Source organism: Molossus molossus, unplaced genomic scaffold (assembly GCF_014108415.1).
Source record: "Molossus molossus isolate mMolMol1 unplaced genomic scaffold, mMolMol1.p scaffold_m16_p_9, whole genome shotgun sequence".
Taxonomy (NCBI): Eukaryota; Metazoa; Chordata; class Mammalia; order Chiroptera; family Molossidae; genus Molossus; species Molossus molossus.
The window spans coordinates 10153234-10178998 of record NW_023425403.1 but is presented as its reverse complement, the minus strand read 5'-3'; the positions used below and the strand labels follow the sequence as shown (position 1 = coordinate 10178998).

The 25765-nt window shown below is 45.6% G+C and overlaps 1 protein-coding gene across 1 annotated transcript in view; it reads right to left on the bottom strand.

The window, feature by feature from the left end:
• Positions 1-18454, bottom strand: part of STOX2 (storkhead box 2) — a 101917-nt gene extending 83463 nt beyond the window's left edge. The window contains exon 1 of the mRNA XM_036250034.1: positions 16872-18454. Within this exon, the coding sequence (XP_036105927.1) occupies positions 16872-17037 (166 nt within the window). The 5' untranslated portion in view covers positions 17038-18454. The remainder of the gene's footprint in view (positions 1-16871) is intronic.
• Between the last annotated feature and the right edge of the window lie 7311 nt (positions 18455-25765).

Genomic DNA, 25765 nt, shown 5'->3' with positions numbered 1-25765 from the left:
AGAGCCACGTGCGTCTCTGGGTGACTTGGTGGGATGCCTGTGCCCTGCTGAGGGGTCTGCTCACTGACCTGCAGATAGAAAGGAGGTCTATTTCCCAAGGGAGAAGACAGACCAGACTGATGGTAGAGCCCTGGGTAAGTCCCAGAAAGGGCAAAATGAGGCAATAATTGGGATGTCACACCAGCACACATGCACACTCCTACCTCTCATCAAAAACATCAGCTGGCAACGTTATGGCTATTGCGTCCTAATTGCTACTTCCCGGTCTGCAACACGTGCACTGAAGAAGGACCGTGTCTGTTCCGCAAAACCAATGTTTTTCACCCACATTTAAAGCCGCTCCCTGTAGGTCAGGGGATTGCAGTTACCGGCAGGAAAGCCTTTCCTACCTCTTAAAAAAATGGATATAGTACTAAGAAATTCATGACCCCTTTTTGGAGACCCAAAGCTGCTTATTACCATACTCAGACCATAAGCTTATTATTAATAATAATAACTGATAACTATGACTGAGCACGAAATATGTGCCAGGCACTATTCTCAAGGTTTTACATGTATTAAGGCATTTAATGCTCAGAAAAACTCCACGAGGGGGTGCTACTGTTATCCCATTTTACACACGGGACACAGAGAGGCCAGGCTACGCAGCTGCCTTCTCAATCCTGAGCCCTGACACACTAGGTGGCATTAACTTCCTCTCAGCTGAAAATCGGCTGAGAAGGTTTGTGAAAAGAACTGATAAGTGGCTGGGGAAAAGATCAGGGTCAATGACTAATACTCATCAATTTGACCCAGTGATCCCTCTTCTAGGACTATACCCTAAGAAACCTGAAACACCAATCAGAAAGAACATATGTACCCCCATGTTCATAGCAGCACTATTTACAACAGCTAAGATCTGGAAACAACCCAAGTGTCCATCAGTAGATGAGTGGATTAAAAAGCTGTGGTACATGTACACAGTGGAATACTATGCAGCAGTAAGAAGGAAAGATCTCTTATCCTTTGAGATGGCATGGAAGGACCTAGAAAGTATTATGCTAAGCGAAACAAGCCAAGCAGAGAAAGACAAATATCACATGATCTCACTTCTTTGTGGAATATAATGAACTAAACAAACTGCTAAACAAAGTTAACCCAGAGACATGGAGGTGGGGTACAGACTGACAAGCCTCGGGGGGGGGGGTCTTGGTGGGGAGAGATAAACCACAGAATTTACATGCATGTATGCATGACCAATGAACATAGACAACAAAGCTGGGGATGGGGCGGGGGAAAGGGGAGGAGGGTGTCAATGGGGGAAAAATGAGAAACATCTGTAATGAAACCAAATTAATAAATAAAAGATTTTTTTAAAAAGTTGCACTGTGTTGATCATCAGGGTATGCTCCCATTTCTGCACTGACACCACCTTTTCCTTTCTGTTCATAGTTTGCTGAGACTTCACTCACGGCCCAGTTCCCATCTCCTAATTCTTTTACACATCTGGCTAAATACATCACTTGCTTCACTGTAATTCTAAACTGGAGGGTTAAATACTAAAGGTTTTACTAAGAAAACTCAGATCTAACTTTGCATCTTAACTCTATATAACGTTCAAGCTCAGATTCCTCATCAGTAAACTGATATAATAATAGTAGCAACCTCACAGGATTGGTGGTTGTAGTAAATGAGAGAATATAACTAGCATCTCACAGGCTCTCAATAAATAAAGGACATTATTATCACAAATTCTAAAATATTCTTTGGGGGAAACATGTTTATTCTTTATTTCTTCTGGGATATTTATTTATCATTTTGAATGTTTATCTTGAATTTTACACTTATTTTTAATTTTTATCATTTATTTTTATCTTGAACATCATCTTTTCAATTTTACTTTTTAAATTTATCCTGAATAATTTATCTTCAATATTTATTTATGTATAGTTTCTTAATGTATTAATTATGAACTTTAAAAACACATCTGTTCCCATATAGATGATAGCAATATACATGTCTTGTCGAGAAGAAAGCAGAAGACCCAAGATGTCTTTAAGGAAGTAGAATTACTTCATCCTCCCATATAACAAAATTTCATTTTAATTTGAAATCTACCAATTTGGAGTTTGGGAATTATTGGACAAGAATAGGCTGAAGGTCATCTTCAGTTAGTACAAATAAGCGGCATAAATAAGGTTTCAAGGGACCATATCAATAATTGAAGAAGGAAAAAATAACCTATTTTCAAATACTAAAGGCACAATCTCTTATACAGCAACAATTGATATGCTAATAATTAATAATTTATCCACTCCTTAGATTGCCTAAGGACATGAAAGTAATGACTCCATTTCATTAAACATTCTATAAAATTTAAATCTTACACTTATTTAGAGAAATCTTCCTCCTAATTATCCCAAATTAGTGCCATTCCAGTCCTGGTTATATTTATTACATTGTCTAGTGGGACATTATATACATAGCAAGTACCCCCTGAAAAAGGCCTAATTAGATGATCAATTTTTCTTGACTTAGACATAGAGAAGAACACTGGTGGTTCTTAAGTTCTTATTGATACTACACTCAGATTTGACTTATTCTTGATTCAACTTTAAGAGTCTTGGATGACTTAATTTGAGAAAACAATTCAAATTTTTGCCCACGGTATTTCTTTCCCATTTAGACTCGCCGTTGCGGTGTTGGGAATACCATCATGAGAGAACTAGCCAGAAGAGGAGGCAGACTCCACGGACCACCTTCTCATACAGCACACCTGTGCTCCCATCGAGACGACAGCCCTCAGGGAGGGTCCAGCTCCGGCTTCACTCCTAGGTCACAACACCGGGGAGGAAGGGGGCCTCCACCTGCTGGTGACGCTGATCCTGCTTGGCCAACTGCCAAACTGAGAAAAATTCTGGTGTCTGGTGTTTCTACCTCTGCATTCAGATGAAAATCACTCCGTCAAATTAGATTGAATTGAAAATGAAATGCTACCACAGAATCACGGCGTCTGGCCGCTCCTTCCGCTGGGAGAGGTACTCCGTGGAGATGAGGCTTCCGTGAGTCACACTCACTCCGTGCCACGGATTACTGAACCCATCCTCCTTGACCATCGAAACACTAGAAGAAACTTAAGAATTTTCTCAGTGACTCTCCTATGGGGAGCTGCAAGGACACTTTTTTCTTTCTCCCCCAGACTGAAGATTTTATAACTCACCTCTCTTGGACTCTGAAGGCTGATTCTTATCAAATATATAGTCCATTTACCTACTTTTAACCATCTTTATTTTTAATCATATTTACCAAAATTCTTGGCTTATTAACTTCTTGATTACTTTGGACTTAATCCTATTCTACATCATTCAGACCTATAAACTCCTCCCTCTTTGCTCCCCGAGACCATCATTTTAAATCACTGAGCTGGGTTCTGTTACAGTCAACTGTTTGGATCCTGGCCTGTTGTTACACTCAGAATAATGTTCAGTCTAAACTCTCACAACAACAGATGGCAAGAGACAGACTGCACCAAACCCGGTGTTTCTTCAGCACTTTTCCTAAGAGGAGTACCGGAGAAAACGAGTCAGCAGGACAAAACGGCCTACAAAGAGGTGAAAGCATGCTTATGGGGCGACTTCTTTCCATCTGAAGCTTCAAGTGTTGTTGCCAGCCACCTGTGCCCAGGTTAAGCCCTAGGAACTGGGCAACCCCAAGGACCACAACCCCGCCAGGCGCAGGGCGGCACTCGGCACGACTGCAGCCTCTGAGAACAGGAGGCCAATGAAGACGGCGAGGGCTCCCGCCGGACGACAAGAAAGCCACTGAGTGATCGGAAGAGGAGGTAAGAAACAGCGGCAGGGAAATGGTCCAGCGGGAACTTCCCCACCCCATCCTCTGCCGGCTTCAGGAGACGCTGTTGCTCTTGGGGCAAAGCACAGATTCTCAGCTCTTCCGCTGGCACAGCAGAGATTATGTTCAAGTAACACACAAATACTGGAGGTTAGACTCAGTAGAATATGCAGGAACTAAGCACAATTGAGGTCTCTCAGGCGGGGTCCCTAGAGAAAATGCCAGATGAATCCCTGGAGTAATGAAGGAAAATATTTCATAATTGCTTAATAATCAGAAGTTAATTTTACTAACATTTAACGTATAGATGTCAAACACAGCCCTGGCCGGTTTGGCTCAGTGGTTGGAGCGTCGGCCTGCGGTACAGAGAGACCCGGGTTCGGTTTCCGCTAAGGACACGTACCTCGGTTGCAGTTTGTCCCCGGCCCTGGTTGGTCGTGTGGGTGGCAGCCACTCGATGTGTCTCTTTCACATTGATGTTTCTCTCTCTCTCTTCCTCTCTCTCCCTCCTGCTCTACCTGAACAAAAAATGGAAAAATGTGCTCAGGTGAGGATAAAAAAAAAAAGAAAGAAAAGAAAAGAGATGTCAAACACATAGGTGATTTAAAGTATGCATGTGGCCCTGGCAGGTTTTGCTCAGTGGTTAGAGCATCGGCTCATGGACCAAAGAGTCTCAGGTTCGATTCCGCTAAGGGCATGTACCTTGGTTTCGGTTCAGTCCCTGGACCTGGTCGGGGTTGTGCGGGAGGCAACCAATCAACGTGTCCCTCTCACATCAATGTTTCTCTCTCTCTGTCTCTTCCTCTCCCTCTTTCCCTCTCCCTCCCTGCCTCCCTTCCACTGTATCTGAAGATAAATGGGAAAAAAAATCCTTGGTGAGGATTAAAAAAAGAAATAAATAAAGCATGTATGTAGGTGTGTGTGTGAATAAAATCTCAGTTTTGTCATCTGTGTTGCTTCAAATATTAATTAGCAGCTGCCTCCGGGATTATTCTGAGATTAAATGAGGTCATTCTTATGCACTGGCTGGTACCAAGTACATGCTCAATAAACAATGGTCCCCTTCCTTGGGGGTAAAGGAAATGAAGGGTTAAAAGGCTCCCTCTTAATATCTACATTTCAGGAACACTCAGGAAGTCTGTTATCTTGTTAGGAAGCACATTCTCAGACCCAGGGAGGAAGCCTGTGCCTCTGTCCCAGGCCCTTCGACCTCTGGCCTCCCAGCACCACGCTGAGCAGAAGCCTTGCACAACCTGAGCACACACCAGTGCTGGGTAACCATCAACCACACCTCTCAGGAGCCCACAGCCTCGGCTGCAGCCTAACAACCCTACAGGACTGCCCTGGGAGAATGTGCTTTCCCACCTCGGTCTGCATTTGACCACGGAACCCTCCACGCCTGGCCCTCACAATCAGGATGATAAAGCTCCACTTATTATGCCCTTTGCATCCCAAACAAACGTTCTCTGATATCCTCCCCATGTGTAAGTCGCCCGCACCGAGCAGGGCACAACACACAGGGAAACAAGATCTGTAATCTCCAAAAGCTGTGTTCCAGCCAGCCAAAGCCGGTGCATTGTTATATTTTGGAATCATAATTAGGGGAGGCTTGTGAAGTCCAATTAGTTTGCAATAACCATGCAGATAAAGCAAGCTACTCAATACCCTTTAGTTCTTCTTTAGGTACTTCTCCCCGGACTTTAAGGAAGGGACATTGAGCAGGGAGATGGGGCAGCGCAGAGTGTTGATAATGAATAGGGGAGATGGAAATTTCGGAGTGGACACGGGGAAAAGTGGGAAGCTGGTTCCCAGATCCTGCTACCAACCCAGCTGCTCTTAGGAAAGCCGCTGATTAGTAGTAACGTGGGTAAGTGGACCCCTCTATCTCCTAGCCTACGCAGAGGACATCCTGACCTGAGCTGCCACAAGACCATCAATACAAAGGAAGAAAAAGCACTTGGTTTGGGGAGAGGCCACTGGGCTTTACTTTCCAAATGAGCCTTGAAAGATGGAGCTTGCTCTCACAGCTTCTCTTTCCCACGCCGTGCTTCAGTGACACGGCTTTTATTGTATATGCAAACACACACATGCACACACATGCGCACACACGCACACGTGCACACACGCGCGCGCACACACACGCACACACATGCACACATGCACACACACGCACAGTTCATCCCCAGCTCCAAAAGGGTTTTTTCTTTATCTCCAACTGGAAAGTCAGAGTCTCAGATTAAACCATGTCCGATTATACAGAGCACCGGTTCCCTGATTTTAGAGGAAGCCAAGAGCTCTTAGATTTATATCTCACAGGAACACTGACTGCAGGACACTTCTCTACCATTCTTCCTGAGATGGAAATTCACGGACAAGCAAGCCCACTCAGGCAAATGAAGAATTCTGGAGATTTCTTAGAAGATCTCATTCTCAAATCAATAAGGAACGGCATATTTGATTTCCGATTAAATGAGTGCCAAGTCTAAGAATCAGATTGAAGTCCACCTGACCCTAGACAAGTTGCCCCCTTCCTTTGCACCCTCGGGTGTAAGACATTTAGAAACAAGTTCTGTCTCAAAAGAAATAATAATAGTCACCAAATTGTACTAAGTTTTTCCTGTGCCAGGCACTATGCTAATTATGATACATATATTTGCTCATTTAATCCACAGAATAACCATAAATCAGATATAATTTCACCCTCATTTTACAGACAAGAAGCAGGATAAATGGATCATATAAAGTGCCAAGCTCACACAGGCAGGGAGTGGGTGTCAGAGCACCGAGAATCCGACTGCCCACTGGAAGTTGCACTGCTGTGCCACATGAAGTCAGTCATGAACCCACGACTGAAGCCAGCATTACAGCTGCAGAAAAACCACTCAAAGTGAAATTTCAAAGGCCTTCTCTAGGTGAAAAGGAAGCCCCACTATAATTATCAGAGCCAGCACCTACTCTAAAGTGATGTGTTACCTTAGAAGTTTCGTGGATTCAGAAAAGCTACATTGTCTCATAATTTCACCAAGACTCATGCTGGAATTTCTTAATTCCCAGGACAGAAGCCTGTTCCTGCACAATCGGTGGACAGCTCCGCTGTCCCGGTCCACTCCTCTGGCCCCGTGCGGATGGATCCAGGTGACTGATCCGGCCAGTTACCCTGGAGGCCTCTTAGCATCCACCCCGGGGCACCAACTAGGACTATGGTTAAAGAACGAAGCAGGTCTGAGCTGTTACTGCCATTACGGGGGTGTTAGCACGACAACGGGTCCCCAGCTATAGCCGACACCCTACGGCACACCAGCGACACATCCGCACTTGCTAGAACAAAGCCGAGCGAGTCGTGAGCCATGTTCTCAAAGAGCTCACAGGCGAGAGGGAAGATCGGCCAAGAACATGACGACCGACTTGCAAATGCTCTCAGATGTACAAAGGAGCGGCTCGGTCGCCCCATCCGGCCACAGCGGCTTCCTGCAGAGCTACCAGGTGCGCTGGGTTTGAAATGCCAGGGGGAAGCTGGGGGGAAAGGGGGGGAAACTGGGCATCCGTGGAGAGGGCCCTGAACAAAGGGCTCTGGAACTTGGTCCAAATGAAGGACACAAGGTTGAAAGTAACACTCAACCATACTTCTTACATAGCTTCGGGGCAATTTCCGCTTTATGTCAGACTGGAAGGGACGACTACTGAGATCATTCTGCATGTGTCCTCTGGGGTTCTTACTAATGACAAGTAATACAGATACAATGTTCCCTTTGTGCCAGGCTTGGTGTTCCGTGTTTTATGTATATTAATTCACCAAATCCCAATGGGTATGCGCCATTTTTCTTCCCATTTCGCAGGTAAGGAAACTGAGGGAATAGGTAACTTGTCCACGTTCACCCAGTCAGGGACGGAAAGGTTGGATCGTGACGCCATCCAGCCTGCGTCTCTGCTCTAAACCGTGGCCCTTTGTTTCCTGAAATGCCTCGGGTAACTCAGGGGGCTGCAGGAGGCCTGCGCTCCGCAGCCACATTCAAACAGATGCTGATGCTGGCACCACACAGGACACCCCTGCCGGCTGCCCCCCGCCTCTTGAGTGCCAGCTCCCTGTGCCCGGCCACCCCAGGGAACAGGGCTCCCAGCCCTGCAACCCTGTCCCGCAGCACCAGATTCCGAGTCTGGAAGGCAGTGTGTCACTGGTGAGACAGGTCACGCCCATGCCCTCGACTGTCAGGCAGTCCAAGAAAGCAATCCCAGGGTGAGTTCAGCATCTGCAAAGAGGAATGGGCGTCCGCCTCCCACCAGGGGTCATGAGGGGGGTGCACTACTTCCCTGGGTCTGCTGAAACGAAACCCCACTACTGGGTGGCTGAGGACAAGAGAAATGTATCACAGTCTGGAGGCTGGTGGTCAGAAGCAGGAGTTTCCCTCCGGAGGTCCTGAGGGACTCCACTCCAGGTCCCTCTCCTGGCTTCTGGTGGTGACCGGCTCCCGGCCCACCTTGGCCTGTGGCCACGCCACTAAGTCTCTGCCTCCACCTTCGCATGGCCTTCCCCCTGCATCCGTGTCCCTTTTCTTCCTATAAGGACACCAGTCATATTGGATTTAGGGCCCATCCTACTCGAGTATGATCACGTCTTATATTTCACCTGCACTTCCCAAAAAGATCATAGCCACAGGTACCAGAAGTCAGGACTTGAATAATACTTCGAGAGGACAGATTCAACCCACAGCAGTGGGAAATTACACCAACATAGGAAGGGGGTTCAGATGACAGGCAGCCAAAAAAATGACAATTATCCAGTGCACCTCAATCGCTCTGGGGCCTTCATTTCATCTAACAATCAAATGATTTCAAAGCAAAAGCTGGATACGCCGAGAGCAATAAAAAGTCTCATAGCTCTGTTAGGGGAATGGGTTAGATAGGAATTTGAGTCAGGGTGCAGTGAGGGGTGAACTGGGAGCTAGAAGGTGCCTCTCTCTGAAACCACGCCCATCAGAGGGTCAGGCCTTCTCCCCTCATGCCCAACAGGTATCTGCCAAACAGCTCTCTTTTATCTTCAGAAAGAGAACTTGGCCTGGAGGGGCCATCATGGATTTAAGCAGAAAGATAAATGGAGACTTGAACTGTGAGTATGAGTTACCTAAGCCATAATTTTTCAACTGAATAGGTATATGACAGATGTTTAAAATATACATTATTTACAGAGTTGGTCTGGTCTTTTGTGCTGCTACTTGTATTGCTCTAACTCTTTTCAGACCTGACTATAAATATCAAAAGCATATCCCTCTTATCAACAATACAATAGCTTCTGAATACATGCAAACACTAATGAAACAAATCCAAGAATTAAAAAGCACTTTGCTTTCAGAAACAAGAGAGCAGTCAGTCTCTAAAGAAATCCTAACCTGAACTGTCCAGGCTTTCAGAAACCCAGTGGGACTCGAAGTCAAGAGACTCCCACTGACCCTCCATCTGCTCCCTAAGATGCTGAACATGAAGTACAAAGAGCGACGCTGTTCTCATGTTCCCAATAACATGGCTAAGTGGGTGACCTTCAACTACACTCCTAACCTTTACTGATCACTTGTGTGCCTGAGGGACCTCTCTGCTTGGACGATCAACGCGTTACGTCCACCTGGAAGTCATCGTCTGCCCCGCTTCCCCCAGCTTCCTGGTCATGACTGCATTCTTCCAGCAAAAACCTCTGGTTCCCGTTTGACGTTCTTCCCCCTCTTAAATCGAATCAGTGACAAGGAACAGCCAGTGTCTTGGTTCTCCAGATTCTCCCGTTGCTCTTCACTGCCCATCCCTCCCTCAGTGGCTGGTACAGGTCTTCCGCTCTGCGGCATGAGGTTATTTTAGGTGGCACCTGGTTGAATATTTAATAAAAGAGTAATGTATTAATTCTAATGGGGGTTAGAAAACTATAGTTAACAATTGAAACCCATTCTTTCACATAAAATATAAGCTTTTCTTTTTAATTCATTTAAATAAAAAAGTAGGTCAAATTAAAGGAAAATATGAAGTAAATGACAGTACAGGTGGTATACAGACACAGCTAAGAAAATCTTGAGGGGCATGCTAATGCCTACCAGTGCTGGCAGACACTGCTCTGTGGGGGTCCCCATCATCTACTACTCGACCACATCACGCCTCAACCACATCCCAGTCTCCTGGCCTTGAGACTTTCTTCTCTTTCAACTATTTCCTTCTATTCCACCCATCCCCTTCTCTTCCACTCACCATCTTCTCTTCCACCCACCATCTTCTCTTCCACCCACCATCTTCTCTTCCACTCACTGTCTTCTCCTCATCCCCTTCTCTTCCACGCATGCCCTTATCTCCCACCCATCGTCTTCTCATCCACCCCTCGTCTTCTCTTCCACCCAACCCCTTCTCTTCCACCCATCCCCTTCTCTTCCACCCATCGTCTTCTCTTCCACCCATCCCTTTCTCTCCCAACCATCCCCTTCTCTCCCACCCATCGTCTTCTCTCCCACCCATCGTCTTCTCTCCCTCCCATCGTCTTCTCTCCCTCCCATCGTCTTCTCTCCCACCCAACCCCTTCTCTTCCACCCATCCCCTTCTCTTCCACCTACCTTCTTCTATCTATCCTGCAAACCATGGCCAAACACCCCTTCCAAAAATGCTTCTCTCATCATTTTTCTCCCAAACTCACAAATCTGCTACCTACCCCATAAACTCTGGATTCTGCTTATGTTTCAAGATCCCACCTGGCCTAGCTACACATCATTTCTAGTTACTCCCCAAGTTACAGCATAACCAATCTTACATAGACATTTTCACTTCCAGCTTTATGCCTGGGTTCATACTGCTTCCACAACTTCCCCTAATCTTCCTCCTTCTCTTTCTCTTAGAATCCTATCTGGTCGTTCATGACAAAGCAATTCCTCCTCCAGGCAGCTTTTCTGAATTGACATCCTTCTAGTCTCTGAACTGCTATTTCACTCACACCAACCATGCCAACCACCCCACTCACTTGACTCTTGATTATGTGCTATTATTTACTGCTTTCCAATGGTCGACCAATTGAGAGCTGGTCCTGTCTACCACTACAATAGGAGGTCCTTGAAGAGTAGAGTCTTATGAATTTATGTATATTTATATACATAAACATAAACATATAAATAGATATATATATTCTATAGTTATAAAAGGATGACTCACATTAGAGTTCAAAACATCTTTTCATCCAACTTTTGAAGAGAAGACATGTTTTATTCATCCATCCAATAAACATTTACTGAGTGCCTGATATGTGCCAAGCTCTGTGGTTGCTGGCAAGACAGAAATGTGAATAAAGCACTTACTGCTATTTAGAGGAACTTGCTGGCTAGTACAGGAGACATACACGTCAACTCCCGATGCCACACAACGTGACCATGTTGCCACAACACAGGTACCTAACAAATGCCCTGGGGGTGATTCCCTCCAGAAAGGATCTGGAGGAAGACAGAGAGGCGTATGTGACTGGTTCTGGAAAGTAAAGTGTTTCCAGAGCCTGGAGCACAGGGTAGTGGGGGAAGGAACAGAATAAGTGGTAGAAAAGGTGGACTGCTTGCCCTGGCCAGTTTGGCTCAGTGGTTAGAGTGTCGGCCTGCGGTCCAGAGAGACCCGGGTTCGGTTCCCGCTAAGGGCATGTACCTCGGTTGCGGTTTGTCCCCCGGCCCTGGATGGTTGTGTGGGTGGCAGCCACTCGATGTTTCTCCCTCCCTCCCTCCTACTCTATCTGAACAAAAAATGGAAAAATGTCCTCCAGTGAGAATTAAAAAAAAAAAAAAGAAAGAAATAAAGAAAAGGTGGGCTGCTCATGTCTTAAAGAGCCTTGGTCCAGAACTTCATCCACAGGCAGGACAGACAGTAAAGAGATGTAGCAGGACAAGCTTTGCTTTAGGAGAGATTCAAAAACCCTTTGGGGACACGTGCAGGAGAAACTGGACTGGAAGGAAGGTCAGTTTGGGAGATATTGTCACAGAACAGAAGATTTAAACAACAGAGAAGAAGAGGGAGGGGCAGATTTTAGAAACATCTAGGAGGAAGAAATCAATAGGACTTGCTGACCAACTGGGTGTGCATTCTGCTGTCAAATAAAAATAGTCTAGGGATTAACTACTTAAGGAAAAGTTTATTATCTACTTACAAAATTACCCATGTCATCTCCTTCTTGTGTTACTGTGGCCAAGTTTAATTAAGAATTGACTCTGGTCTATGTTCTTACAAACTACAAGAACCTCTACTTTACATCGTGTAGGTTAGGTACACACTGTTTCGACGACTGATCTACTAAATTCAAAAGTCAGCATATTGTCCCACCAGCAAGAATCTAACCAGATTCTGCTCCTTGGTTATATCTGCACTAAGCATAAGCAACCTTGTACCAAAGAACATGCCATTGTCCACACAGTCCTAACTCTCCGGGGTACAGGGAATTTAAGCCAGAATTGCTCTGGAGGCGTAAAAATGCTAAGGGTTTTATACAATATACTCATATTCATTTTTTCAAATAAAAACGTTCACAAGAGTGTAAAAGATATTGAAATACCAAGAGAGGTGACCTTTTGTAAGCACATTCATGTTCTCCTGGGAAATAAAGAATAAAGTCATTCACCACCAGGTGTAATATCCCTCACTTCTCTCGCCTGGGGAAAGGAGTCAACACAGGTAGTTTCAAAGTAAAACACAGTTGGCGCAGCGAGGCTGAAAATGGGTCTCTGCAAAGAGGGACAGGGAGGCAGCAGGATGCTGTTCACTGAAAGGTGCATATGGTTATAACTTGCCAGGTCTTTATCCATCATCTCCCCACCCCCGTTCCTCTGGTCACCAGGACAAGCCCTAAGATGCGGACATTTAATGCAACTTTGGGGATGACAGGAAAGAGGATTCCCCTGAAAAACGAGTACTTTCCCCACACACCCCACATAGGGAGGCACATGACTCCAATAAGTAGAAAGGGCAAAGGTTATTTCTAACGTTTTCCAAGTAAGTGCTCGGAAATCCTGCACTGGCTCATTACAGAGCCACTGCCCAGCCGCTCGGTAATGGAAGCATGGACCTGGAGGACCCCTTACAGGCAGGAGGGGCTCATGTTACTTGCCAGAAACAGCTGGTTCGTGGCAGGCCCAGATCAGAACCTCGAGTGTCCATTCTCCGCTCCCAGAAAACTCTCTCGTCTCTTACAATAACAGAACACCATCCACTGTGCCCCAGAAATAGTTTCTATAAAAGGAAAACCAACACATCGTCACAGCAGCGTGCTGGTCAGTCCTTCCCACTGCTTACGTTAGTTCCGTCAGCAGAAAAAACTGATTTCCATGGTCGTAAGATGTCAGTTTGGGGACTTCTATCTCTCTTTTCAAATCCTTTAAAACTAGATTAAAAGTGTTCACTTTATTGTTCTTTCAAGTGGCAAATCTCAAACTAAAAGTACCATGATTTGGGGGGAGGGGTGTCCCATGCATAAGCAATACCTTTTATGAACACGCTCTCTAGAACCTTCATAGTAGAAAAAGTACTTTAATTACAATCCTGACCAACAGAATGCCCCAAATTTGGTGGCATTACATGTGGACTAAAAAGCAGCACCATCTCCAGCGAACAAGGTTAAGAGTTAATAGCATCATTTGTGCACAGAGGTCATAGTTCACACAGTTCTAACAGAAGGGGCTCCCACAGCTTCATCAGCAAAGGTTTGGGGCCTTGAAAAACCATTTCACGGAGGCACATGAGCGTGTTTTCATAGAGAAAGCACTAAGGATTACACATATTTCCCTCTTTGTGGAGAGTTTTACTTTTATCTCTAGTTTTAGAAATGAGGAAGAATGATCCCACATCCATCTGGTCTAACCCCTTCTCTTCTTAAGATAATGCATGCGCATTTTATTATTCATCTTGATTTGAACAAAAGGCAAGATGTCCCATCCCCCTTCTGCCCAGAAACTCTCGTTGGGAAATTAATATTCAAGATGAACAATGAACTCATCTCCCGGCCTGTGCGGCTGCTGGTTGCCAGGAGTCCGGCCTGGGGATTCTTAGGGTTATTCTAGACTTGGTAGCATCAGTTGGGGGTTTACACAGTCATATAAGGCATGGTTGTCAAAATGTAAAGTTTCAGAATTCTCTATCTGTCCTTGTGTAGGGAATTTCTAAGTTTTAAATGTGCCTGCTATAACCTCTTGAGCTTAAGTGTAGCTTATCCTGAAGGTGTGCAACAAAACGAAGCTAAATGTCAAGGGTATTGCTGTAAATCACATTTCAAGGTAATTACTTATTAGTGGAGAAAAGACTGTTTGAAAGGCCCCCGTCTCATTAAAAACCTATTATGGAATGCCTGCAATTTTGCCTTAATAAACAGTAAAACCTGAAGTACCTACTGTGTGATAGGTACGCCAGACCACAAGGATAAGTATAACATTTTCAAGCTTTCTCCTCACCTAAAGTTTAAAAAAAAAAAAGTTTTCCCCCATATTTTTTAGGAATATTGGTTGGAGGGATTTCTAAAAATAGCTTCAATTTAAGTTATTTTATTTAGTATGTCTCTAAAGAGAACTTATCTTGTCCTTTGAACTCAACAACAAAAAGTTATTTTAACTTAAAATGAAGTATGATAATATCAGTAGTTATTATGCTAAATGACTGGACAAACAGAAAGAAGAAATGTGAAAAGCCCCGTGTTTCTCAGCTGCTCCATTTCCTCTTTCATTTTATGTGACAAAGGTTCTGTTTGTATCCAGAGTCACTAACTTGATACAAGTGAATTTCCTCTACATTTCTTAGAAGGAAGAGACCTCCTGGTAAATAATCTCAACTATTTCATGCACTACCATCTATCCCCACCAACACTCATATTTGAAAAGGAGCTGTATTTGAAAAGGAAATTGACCAGATATACACCCCCGCCACTGCCCCACCCCCACCCCGCAAAAAAAAAAAAAAAAAGATGCATATAAGATTCCACCTACTCTCCCAGGTACCATTGTGGATGTCTGACCATTTACTATGTTCATCCATTAACACTAACACCTTTCTTACGAGTATTTGCTAACATTTAAAATAAAGAATAAATAATGGCCCTTCCTCCCTGGACAAAGCCAGATTACATCCAACCCTGTGGCCGCAGGAGAATGGAACAAGGCACTCTGCTCTCAGCGGGCACTTCCATAAAATGCTGAATGAATGACACAGCTCTTCTTCCCCCACCTTTTGGGTTTCTTTTCTCAGAAGTAACCTAACACTGAATCTGCATCAAAAACCACCAAACAGCCTGAAACAGCTTATTCTTCAATATCACCATAAGACCTGCTTACCGTTTACAGGTCAACAAATGAAATGAGAAAAGAGAATCAATAAAAAAAAAAAAAAAAAAATGTTTTGCAGAACTGGCAAAGGCAGTTATTTAGTAAAGAATGAATGTGATCATAATGAAGCTAAGCCAAGATAGACAAAAATAGGCTCCATGTGAATGTACCTGAAATCAATAAAGAGTCTTGCAGGCTTGTTGAAGAAATTATGGCCACCTGCCCTCCTGTAGCTTCACACTTGGTAGGAGCACTTGGTATGGCCAGGGGCAAAAAAAGGGGGGGCACTATACTATTCAGTGTGGAATGAAGACTTTCAAACCCTTAAGCATACAAAACCTTGGATTATCTGAACACTCAGTGCAGACATGGGTTTATGTGCATATGTGTTTTGAGGTTAGATTTCGATTTAGGTGTATTTCAAAATTTATTGTACAAGTCGGAAGAATAGAGCAACCACAGCAGTGATTGATTTAAATTACTTAAGTATAAACTACAGTTGTCACTTCCTTTACAAATTTGGCTTTTCATGAAAGAGAAAATCAAGGGAGCCTTATTTGCCAGCATCCTTATGTCGCCAGATTTTGCAATAAAAAAGATGGTTATTTTATTTAGGTTTTATATTTATGGAAATGTGGTCACAGACATTTTTAAAGCATGAGATACTGCGCCAGTGTTTTAAAACTCGCTGTTTTAGGAGGAATATCCCAGTGTTGGACTCTAAGTACCAACCGCAAGCATAAAGCAATCTTCCCAGTCGAGATGGGACTTACAATGACTGGCTATAGATGTACTTTCATCAGCTGTCTTTAGAAGAAAATTAATTCTTTCAGGATGAAAAACAAACAAAAATTGATGTCTTAGACATGATTCCATACAAATGGTCAACAATAAGTAAGGCAAAAACAAGGCACGGGTGCCAGCATTTTCATCCTTCAGCATTTCCCCCAGGATTTGATCCCTGGGTTCCCAAGTCACACACCAAAGCCATTCCGGTGTATTTCCAAGGGAAACTGGCTTTTTCAGGAAACGCGGTGAACGGCACTGCCTTTTAAGATGAAACCTTTCTTGAAGCCTTCATTTCCATTTACCGTTTTGTTTGTCCTTCCCGCCTGACATGCAAACACGCGATACAGCCTCCATTCTTCCCATACAACCCAGTTCAAAGCAACATATGCTAAATCCACACCGAATCATGGGAACGTTCAGTCCGCATACACACCATCACCCCACAGAATGCAGTCAATGAGCTCCAACAGAGTTCGCTGCGTGCAAATGGGACGAGCCGGAGATGTGTGCGGGCTCTTCCCTGACTCAGACATTCGGAACTGTGCATGGAACCTGTTCCCTTTTCCGAAAGGGGGGCTCTTTAAATGCCCACTGGGATAGCCGGCCACAACGCAGGCGCCAGCAAGCCGGGTACTGCAGGCGACACTGGACGCAGGCTCTCCCACAAAGCTCAAGGAGGCTGCTGCTGGGAGCCTGCCGTCAGGCATCTCCCCGCAGCCCAAAGCCGGGCGCGGCCCCCTCCCTATTTTACCTAACTAATAGCTCTCAAACCCCATATTGAGAGGGCCTGCTGTGGATCTTGCGGAGGTACAAAATGGTGGATGTGAGGCTAATTTTTGCTTGCTTTCCCCATAACTTATCGCATCCATCAGCTCCCGGCCTCCCCTGCCAGCACCCCAGGCGCGGCGCAGGGAGCCCGCCCCGCGCCCCAGGCCCGGGGGCAGCCACGGGGTTACCAACCTGATGTCATGTAGCCCCGCGAAGCCTGGGGCACGAAGGCCGCGGGGAAGCGCTTGTGCAGGCGGTAGTCCTTCTCGCTGCGGGACCTCATGCGGTCCGAGGCCCGGTCCGAGAAATCCGAGCTAGGCCAGGCTCGCCGCAAGGTTGTGCTCCGGGTCTTCTTCATGGTGGGGAGGGCGACCTGCTGCCCCGATCCTGGGGCCTCAGTGCCGAGGCGCAGCGTGCGGCTTCATCCGTCTACCGCGGGCACGACCCGGGCGCACTCTGCGCGCATTTTCCCAGCCCCTCCTCGTCGGCGTCTACACCGCCAGCGGCGGGGCCGACCCTCCCCACGCCCCCACACCCTCCCACGGTGAAGGCTCCGATTTTACACACGTCCCACAATGCATTACACTTCATTTGCAATCCGCCCGGCTTATAGCTTCCAGATTCCTGGGGGGAAAGGCACGTTAGGAGGCTCTCGGGCCAGGAGGAGGCGGGGAGGGGGCGGGAGGGGTGGGGGCGCTGAGACTTGCAGCGTGAAAGCAATGGGAGCGCAGACAATGGCCCGATTCAGCGCAGGAGTGCTTAGCCAACTGTGAGCCCCGGCACAAAAGACCCAAACAAATGAGGAAGCCGAGGCCTCCGGGGCTGACCCGGGATCGGGCGCCCGGGAAGCCAGAGGGGCGGCTCAGCGCGAGGCGTGGAGATGACAGTGTCCAAGTCGTGTCCCCCTGGGCCTACCAGCCGCGCGGCCCGCAGTCCCAGGTGCAGGCGGGCTCTGCCTCCCCTGCAGTTCTTGGGAGGCAGTCTTCATTACAGAGGCTGGAATGGGGGGCGTGCGTGCATAAGGATCCGAGCAGGCTCTACGGACAGCAGCTGCGGAGGGTGGGCTCTGCCGGATCCAAGAAGAGCAGGAGTCGTCCTCACGGCTGCAGCGTCTCGTCAATCTTGCTCCTTCCCAGGCTCAGGGTGGTGTGCGTGCCTGCGCGCGTGTGTGTGCGCGCGCGCGCGCGTGTGCCCCGACACACATGTGCCCCCTACACATGCATGCTCCTACTTACTGGCCCAGGCGGTGACGGGAGCCATGGCTGCCAAGGATGCGGAGCTTGACGGTCTACACCCGCACGGCGCACCACGGCGGGGTCTCTAGCGCGCAGAGTGGCTATTGAAGGGCAGGAAGCAGGGCCGCTGCCCAGTCTCCCGCTAATCACCAAGCTGCCTTAAGTTAGAGCACGGATCCCGTCAGGCTTCTCATTTTCACGTGAAACGCCCTGCTGCGGTGGCGCACAGGGACCTTGGCCGGAGCCCCAGGCTGAAGTCAGCACTAGGATATTTACCTTTTTTCAGGGTAGCCCCTCCCCCTCGCGGAAAGGGAGAGAAACCCCACGGTGGGAACTGCGAGATCTGCGGCGCCCTGCTCTGCCCACCTGCGCCAACCCTGAAGTCAGCCAGAGCCGGGGGAGGGGGCGCCACCGCGAGCTCCTCCAGCAGCCTCGAGCGCCTGAGCACCGTCTGCGCCTCTGGAAAATGCAGCAGAGGTGGCCTCTGCTCCTCCTCTCTCCTGGGGCCCGGGTGGAGCCGCTGCCAGCCCGCTAACCTGCATTCAGGTCCACAGCGCCTTTTCACAGCACGGCTCTGCACAGCTGTTGCTGGTCCAACAACCAATCACTAAAGGACAACAATGCGCCGCGCGGGAGTGAAGGAGGGGGCGCTGCGCGCCACAGCCCCGGAGCCTGGCCGGGATGCGGCCGGGGCGCCGGGGTCACGGGAGTTAAAGCCGAGCCGCCACAATGCTGTGAGCCCCCGCGATGAAGCGCCGCCACCCGGTCTGCAAATCACCATCTCCCCGTTTGGATTTACAGAAATGCCTCGGTGTTCGAAACAACAAAAATAAACCTCGTTTTTCTTTTTCCACGTTGTATTTTATTTTACGCCTTTGAGCGTTTTGCCCGTTTGTGACGATACAACGGTTCAAAATCTTTTTTTTTTATGCTGTTGTTTCATAATCACAGGTGCCAAGGTGCAGAGGCAGGGATACTAAATATATGGGGCTATGATCTTAAGCTGATACCGCCAAGAAAGAAAGAAAAAAGACACTGGGTTCTAAATGGTTAAGACTCCGTTCTAGCACAATTCAGTGCTATTCCAAGGCTTGAATTCTTCGGGGGCAGGAAAGTTTTCTGAGAACTGGAGGAGCGCGCGGGGTTGAAGACAGCAGCATTTGGAATCAGAACTAGAGCTCTCATCCATTACTCTTCCCTCTGTAACCTGAGGCTGGTGTAACTAACCTATCTCTTGGGACACCCCAGGTATAAAAACAAACAAATAAAAATCACTAAGTATAACCTTACATTTACACTAATCGAAAATTTATGACTAACAGTAAACCAATTAGCTAATGTCCAGTGACATTTTTTAAAAGTTAGGCGAGTCCTCCCAAAACACACAGTTTGCTAAAATGTCTTCTTTATTGTAAGAGAACTAAGAACAGAAAGACTACAGCTTTAGAAGCCATAGAAGACTAAATGTGTAAAGAAACATAAAGGTAATAAAAATCATGGTATTAATAAATGCATAAGATATTGACATTTAGGTATGTATCTCAGTTCAATTCAAAAAACAATTACTCAGTACCTCCCATGAGCCAGAAGTGGTTGTATGAATGATTACAGTAGTAATGACTGAAGGCCAATGATGATTGCTGTGGCAACTGGGATATTTATTCATTCAGCACAGGATTATTGACAGTCTAGGGTAAGCCAGGACTGGGATGGGTGCTAAGCAAACAGAACATCACCTGGCCCCACGCAGCTATGGTAGCAAGCAAATAAATGCACAAATTGAGTGCATTCTACAAAGAAGAATAACCTCTTTGAAAAAAATGAGTTAATCCGAGACCTGCAGGATGAGTAGTCATCCCACCAAAGAGGGGGGAAAATGATGTTTCAGAAAGTGGGCACAGCACAGACAAAGGCTCTGAGGTCGGAAAGAATCTTGGCTTCTGTGGGAAGAAGTGAAAGAGGCCAGTGTGACTGGAATTGGAGCCTAAGAGAAAGGGGTGTCATGAGGTCATGGAGGAAGGTGAGAACCGGATCATGCAACAACTTGCAGACCATGTTCGGGGTTTTGTATTCTATTCCCAGTGCAGTGTGAACCACTGAAGGGTTTTAAGCAAAAAAATCAATGTTTTAAGATTTCTATAGAAGGGACTTGAGGAGGGAATCTATTTGAAGGGAGGGGTCAGCCCAGAATTTTCTGGAAAGTAAGTTTGAATTGCACTTGACTTAAAACAGAAAATATTCATTGTTCATGTGAAAGAATGGGAGAGGTGCGTGATAGATAGTTTGGAAGGAGCGCTACACCTCCTCCACTCAGGCACCTCTGAATGCAGGCCTTGCGGGGAAGTGACATCATCCAATGTCCATACTTCCAACAGATGCCCTTGGAGCCAAGGCCAAACTCCAGACACCGAAGATTCAGGCAGTAAATAGGTTGGGGTGACTGAATCAGATCAGAGAGTAAAATAGGAGAGGAAGGGGCAGTTAAGCAATGTATCCATCTAAATCACATGACAACATCAAACGAGATCATGAAGGTAGTAAGGCTTGAATCTAGCAAACAACAAAGAGCATATTGTGAGACCAATCCTATCTGAAGAAAATGTTTGTGGAGTTACTACTGTAGCCACTGTTAAAATCAGACTCCATGTGTCCATCTGTCCATGGGGAGATTCACTGGTCACATGCAAGCCCTATGTCGCTAGTCCTAGTTTCAAATCTGTAAACCTACTAGAGACTATCTGGGTCATGAACGTCCATCAGGTAAGCTCGGGTATGTAATCCCAGTATCCAATACTAGGAAGGTTTAGAATTAAATAGAGAAATTACAAAGCAAATCAATTTTAGAGCATTAGTATTTTTAAAAATTAGGCTTAAGAATAATTTGTACATTTGATATTTCCATATCAGATAGATTAGAGACACTAATTAGACACATTTGCTTTGTGATTCTAATTCAAATGTACAATTGATTTTAGACTTGTAGTTTTAAGTTGAAAAGTATGAGAATTTTGACTTTGAAATTCTCACTTAAAATTTGGGGTAGCTAGATTTGCAAGAGTTGAAGGAATTGAAGAGCTGTAAGCATGCAAACGCCATGAGGTCAGGGGGTATTTTCTGCTTTCTGCGTGGTCACTCATTACCCTCTTTTGTTCACAGTTGCATCTCCAATGGCTAGCAGTGCCGGCATGTATTTGATGACATGAAGCCTGAGTAAATACTCTGCAAGGTTTGGGTTGAAACCTTCCCCATGAAACATACTAAGTGCTTTTTAAAAATTAAATACACTAATTTTTTTTTTATCCTCACCCAAGGACATTTTTGCATTTATCTTCAGATAGAGCAGGAAGGAGAGAGGGAAGGAGAGAAACATCGATGTGGGAGAGACACATGGACTGGTTGCCACCCACACAACCCCAACCAGGGCCGGGGACTAACTGCAACGAAGATATGCGCCCTTAGCAGGAACCCAGCTGGCGACTCTGGTCCGCAGGTCAAACCAGCCAGGGCAAGTACACTAAATTTATACATGCAATGTATGTTTTTAAGGAAATGTACTCCATCGTGTTTCTAAATGACTCAAGAGCCTTCAGTCTTCCATTTGAGTTGATCAAATGTTTTTCAAAGCCTCCTACAGTTTCTATTTTATTATTTAAAAATTACCAAATTTATAAGTAGACCGAATTGCATTCAAGACTTCAGAAAAATGTTATTTTTGCCCTGGCCGGTTTGGCTCAGCGACCCTTTAATACAGTTGTGGTGACCCCCAACCATAAAATTATTTTCGTTGCTACTTCATAACTGTAATTTTGCTACTGTTATGTTTTAGGTGACCCCTATGAAAGGGTCGTTCGATCCCCAAAGAGATCGCGACCCACAGGTTGAGAACTGCTGGGTTAGAACCGCAGAGAGACCCAGGTTCAGTTCCGCTGAGGGCACTTACCTCAGTTGAAGTTTGTCCCCAGCCCAGTTGGGGTTGTGTGGGTGGCAACCAATCGATGTGTCTCTCACATGTCGATGTTTCTCTCTCTCTCTCTCTCCTTCCCTCTCTCCCTCCTGCTCTATCTGAAGATAAATGCAAAACAAATGTCCTCAGATGAGGATAAAAAAAATGTTATTTTTAATTTTTATCTCTAGTAAAGGAAATTTTTATTTTTTTGCATTTGTACCCTTAGTATACTGAACCTTATTTAAAGACCTAAATATCTATAAGTGATCTTTGCTATGTACAGAAAGCCCCCCTCGGACATTGTAAAGCCCACTCTGACTGTATAAAAGGATGTAATAGACCTCAGTATCCAAACTACTGAAGGGAGAAGATTGATATGAATGAAAAATGAATGTAATCATATAAATGTAAGAGGTAACAGGCCTGAGCATTGACCTTGTAGCCTAGAGATGAAGTTCAATCCAGGACTTCCTAGGCACACAATACTCTGGGGTCCAGGGACACCCACTGAATGATGCTGGCAACTCCAGTAGTATATCAGACTCATCAAATTCAGGAGCATTCCATTGAAACTGAGATCAAAGTTGCCCACAGCCTTCTTTTTCTGTTAAAGTATGACTTTAAAGTACAGTAAAAGGCCTAAATATGCAGAAAAGAAATAGGTGTCTATGTACGGACGGAGGGACAGATATATATATCAACCTTTGTGATTAAAATATTTGTTACATAAAAATCTGAATTCAAGGTCTGACAATACTTGATCATTCTGCTTCTGAAACAGGATTTAAATAAGATATCGATAGTTTAATTTGACAAATGTGTTGATTATTAAAAAAAACACACACACACATCTACATACCTTGAAGATGGGTGGTTGTGGCCCAGATTGTGGAGCTAGATGGAATGTGGAAGACAGCATGGCCCTGGAGGACAAGGGCTTTCAGAGGCTTATGAGGTGGGATACTGGAGGAGGTTCCTATGTGACCCACATCTACACCCCCCCTGTGTTCATACATATACACATGTGCACATCCAAATGACCTGAGATATTCTGGCCCCCAAAAGCAGCTAACTGAGGTAAGGTGACCAAAGCTCTGCCCCAGCGCACTTTGGGAGAAACATTTTGTCTTCCAAAGTCCAAACTGTTAGTTACCATTTTATTAGAAAGCTCCAGTACTTCTGGTTTTTCTTAGAAGATGCTCTCTCCTTGTGTGGACCCGCTGTGTTTGCCTGGCAGTGTTCACGGGCCAGCATTTGGATCTGCAGCTCCCAATAAGAATACCTGAACAAACGTGACTTACAAAGAAGGTTCCATTGTGAAGTAAGGTTAGAAAATGTGCTAACGTTAAAATAGGCCTGCTGGACCTCTTAGAACCTTTGATGTACTAACGCACCTTGTAAATCTACCCAAAAATGCTAAGGAAGCTCTAATCATAGGACCACTTGTTGTTGGAGTACATTTGGGAAACAGATCTCGACAGGTGGCATTTGAAACGTGCTGGGAAGTGATGAATCCACAGGGTAAAACATGTTTAAGAGAACGCCTAAGAATGATGAGTATGCATATATAGTGTCCTTTCCATCAGTACAAACTGAGTTGAAGTTCTCTTAGTTTCTTCATTTAGGTATATTGTCACCTATAATTCACACCTGACAGGGCTAGAATGAGTAATGGTCATCAATGAATTCTCCCAAAGAAAGCAATGTTTGGGAATGGAGGGACTCACCAAGGAGAGGTACCTCGAGAGCCTGGGTATTTCGGAGGACTGTTGATGGGGCACAGCGGCACCACCCAGGCCAGACTAATCGCAGTCAGAGCAGGGAGGGCAGAGGGGTGTGAGGCCCAGGAGAATGCCATTTCATATCCTTTTGGGGACCTTGGAAAGTTAGTCTTTGAGTTTCATATTTTTTCTTTTTAATTTTTTTTTCTTTATTGATTTTAGAGGGAGAGAGAGAGAGAAACATCTACTGGCTGTCTACTGCATGCCCCCCACTGGGGGTCAGGCCCACCACCTGGGCATGTGCCCTGACCAGGAATCAAACCTGCCACCTCTTGATGCATGAGTGGACACTTAATCACTGAGCCACACTGGCCAGGCGAGTTCCATTTCTTTTCCATTGTGATGGTACTCCTCTCTCTTAAAGAGTTGCCGTGAAGATTTGAGATAAATATATGTGTCCCAGTTCGTGGCTGGCAAGTAGAAGGCATCAATAAATAAAAAAGCCGATCTTGTTATTACTGTTGATCACTACGAAGGGAAATCATTTCAAAAACCTGAATCCTTTCTGCATCCTTTGTTCCATGAACCCTGCTTTGTATCAAGTAACAAAACAAGCTGAATTCCAGTAGGGGCCAAGGATGCTACCCGCTGGTCACACCAACAGCATAGGTGCTGTTGAGTTGGATAGTTGAGTACACAGCAAACAAACCGGGCTTAGAAAACAGAAGGACAAACAAACACCCAGCCCAGCTAGAGTGTCCTGGAAAGCTGTGGCACTCAGCCTGGCACAACTTGATCCAAGTGGAGAGGTTAGTACGAGCAAGAACAGAAGCCAGAGAAGGTAGAAACAACCCCAGTGTCCGTCAACACATGGATACACAAAATGTGTTATCTAATATCGATCAGCCTTTAAAAGGAAGGAAATTCTGACACGTGCTATCTTGGATGAACCTTGAAGACATTAAGCCAGCGATATAAGCCCAAGACATACAACAGGACAAAAACTGAACGATGCCACTCAGAGGAGGAACCTGGCATAGTCAAATGCTTCGAGACACAAGTGGAATCAGGGAGGTCCGGGCCCAGGAGAAGGGGAAAGAAGAGCTGGTGTTTAATGAGACTGAGTTTCAGTTTGGGAAGATGAAAACATTTTGGAGCTGGATGATGGTGATGGTGACACCACAATGCGAATGGACTTAATGCCACTGAACTGTTAAAAAATCATTAAATGGACAACGTTATATCTGTGTCATCAAAGCTTAGAAAATATAAAGAATAGAATGCAAGGGACAAAGCCACCATCAAGAAGTGGCCTTGTGTGTGCAGCGAATGGGGACAAGCTCTTAGGAACTGGTCCTCCTACTGCTCATGCTGGGTGCACACAGCCCCCTTTACTATCTCTGAAAACAAAGACTCCATCGGGTAGACTGTGAACATCAAACAAGCACTGAGGTAAACTGACAGGGTCAGGTCCCACCCAGTTATTACTGGAAGATGGTTCTTTCAAGAATGTATTTGAATTTGTAAAGATCTAGAGGAAAAAAATGAATATTATTCTGTTGACAGACACTGAAGTTTTTGCTCTTGAAAATTTTATATTAACAGACACTCTGTTTGGGCCCTGGCAGGGCAGCTCAGTTGGTTAGAGCATCATCCTGATATGCCAAGGTTGTGGGTTTGATTCCTAGGCAGGGCACATATAAGAAGCAACCAATGAATGCATAAATAAGTGGAACAAATTGATGCCCCCCCACCTTACTCTCTCTAAAATCAATAAAACAAAATAAAAACATTGCACTTGAACACTCCATATCCACCAGCTGGAGAAAGTCGCCTGAGCAAAGCCACCATGGTCAGCAGTCAGTGGAGGAAGCCCTAAACAGTCGTTTGGCTGAAGGGTCAGGAAATGGTAGGGGAATCATGAGCAACTAGGCTGGGAAGGTACACTGGGCAGTTGGAGGAATGATTGGGATTTGAGGCCAAGGAGTCTGTGGATAATTCGAAAGGAAAAGGGGCACCGTGAAGACGGAGCAAAGGAGACATGTAACTGGGTATGTATTTAAAAATGTAACCCAGTGGGAAGTGGCTACCATGGGAAGATAAAAACGCTACAACTGAATTCGGATGATGCCTGCACAACTGTATATACTTACTAAAACACCTCGAACACTTAAAATGGATACA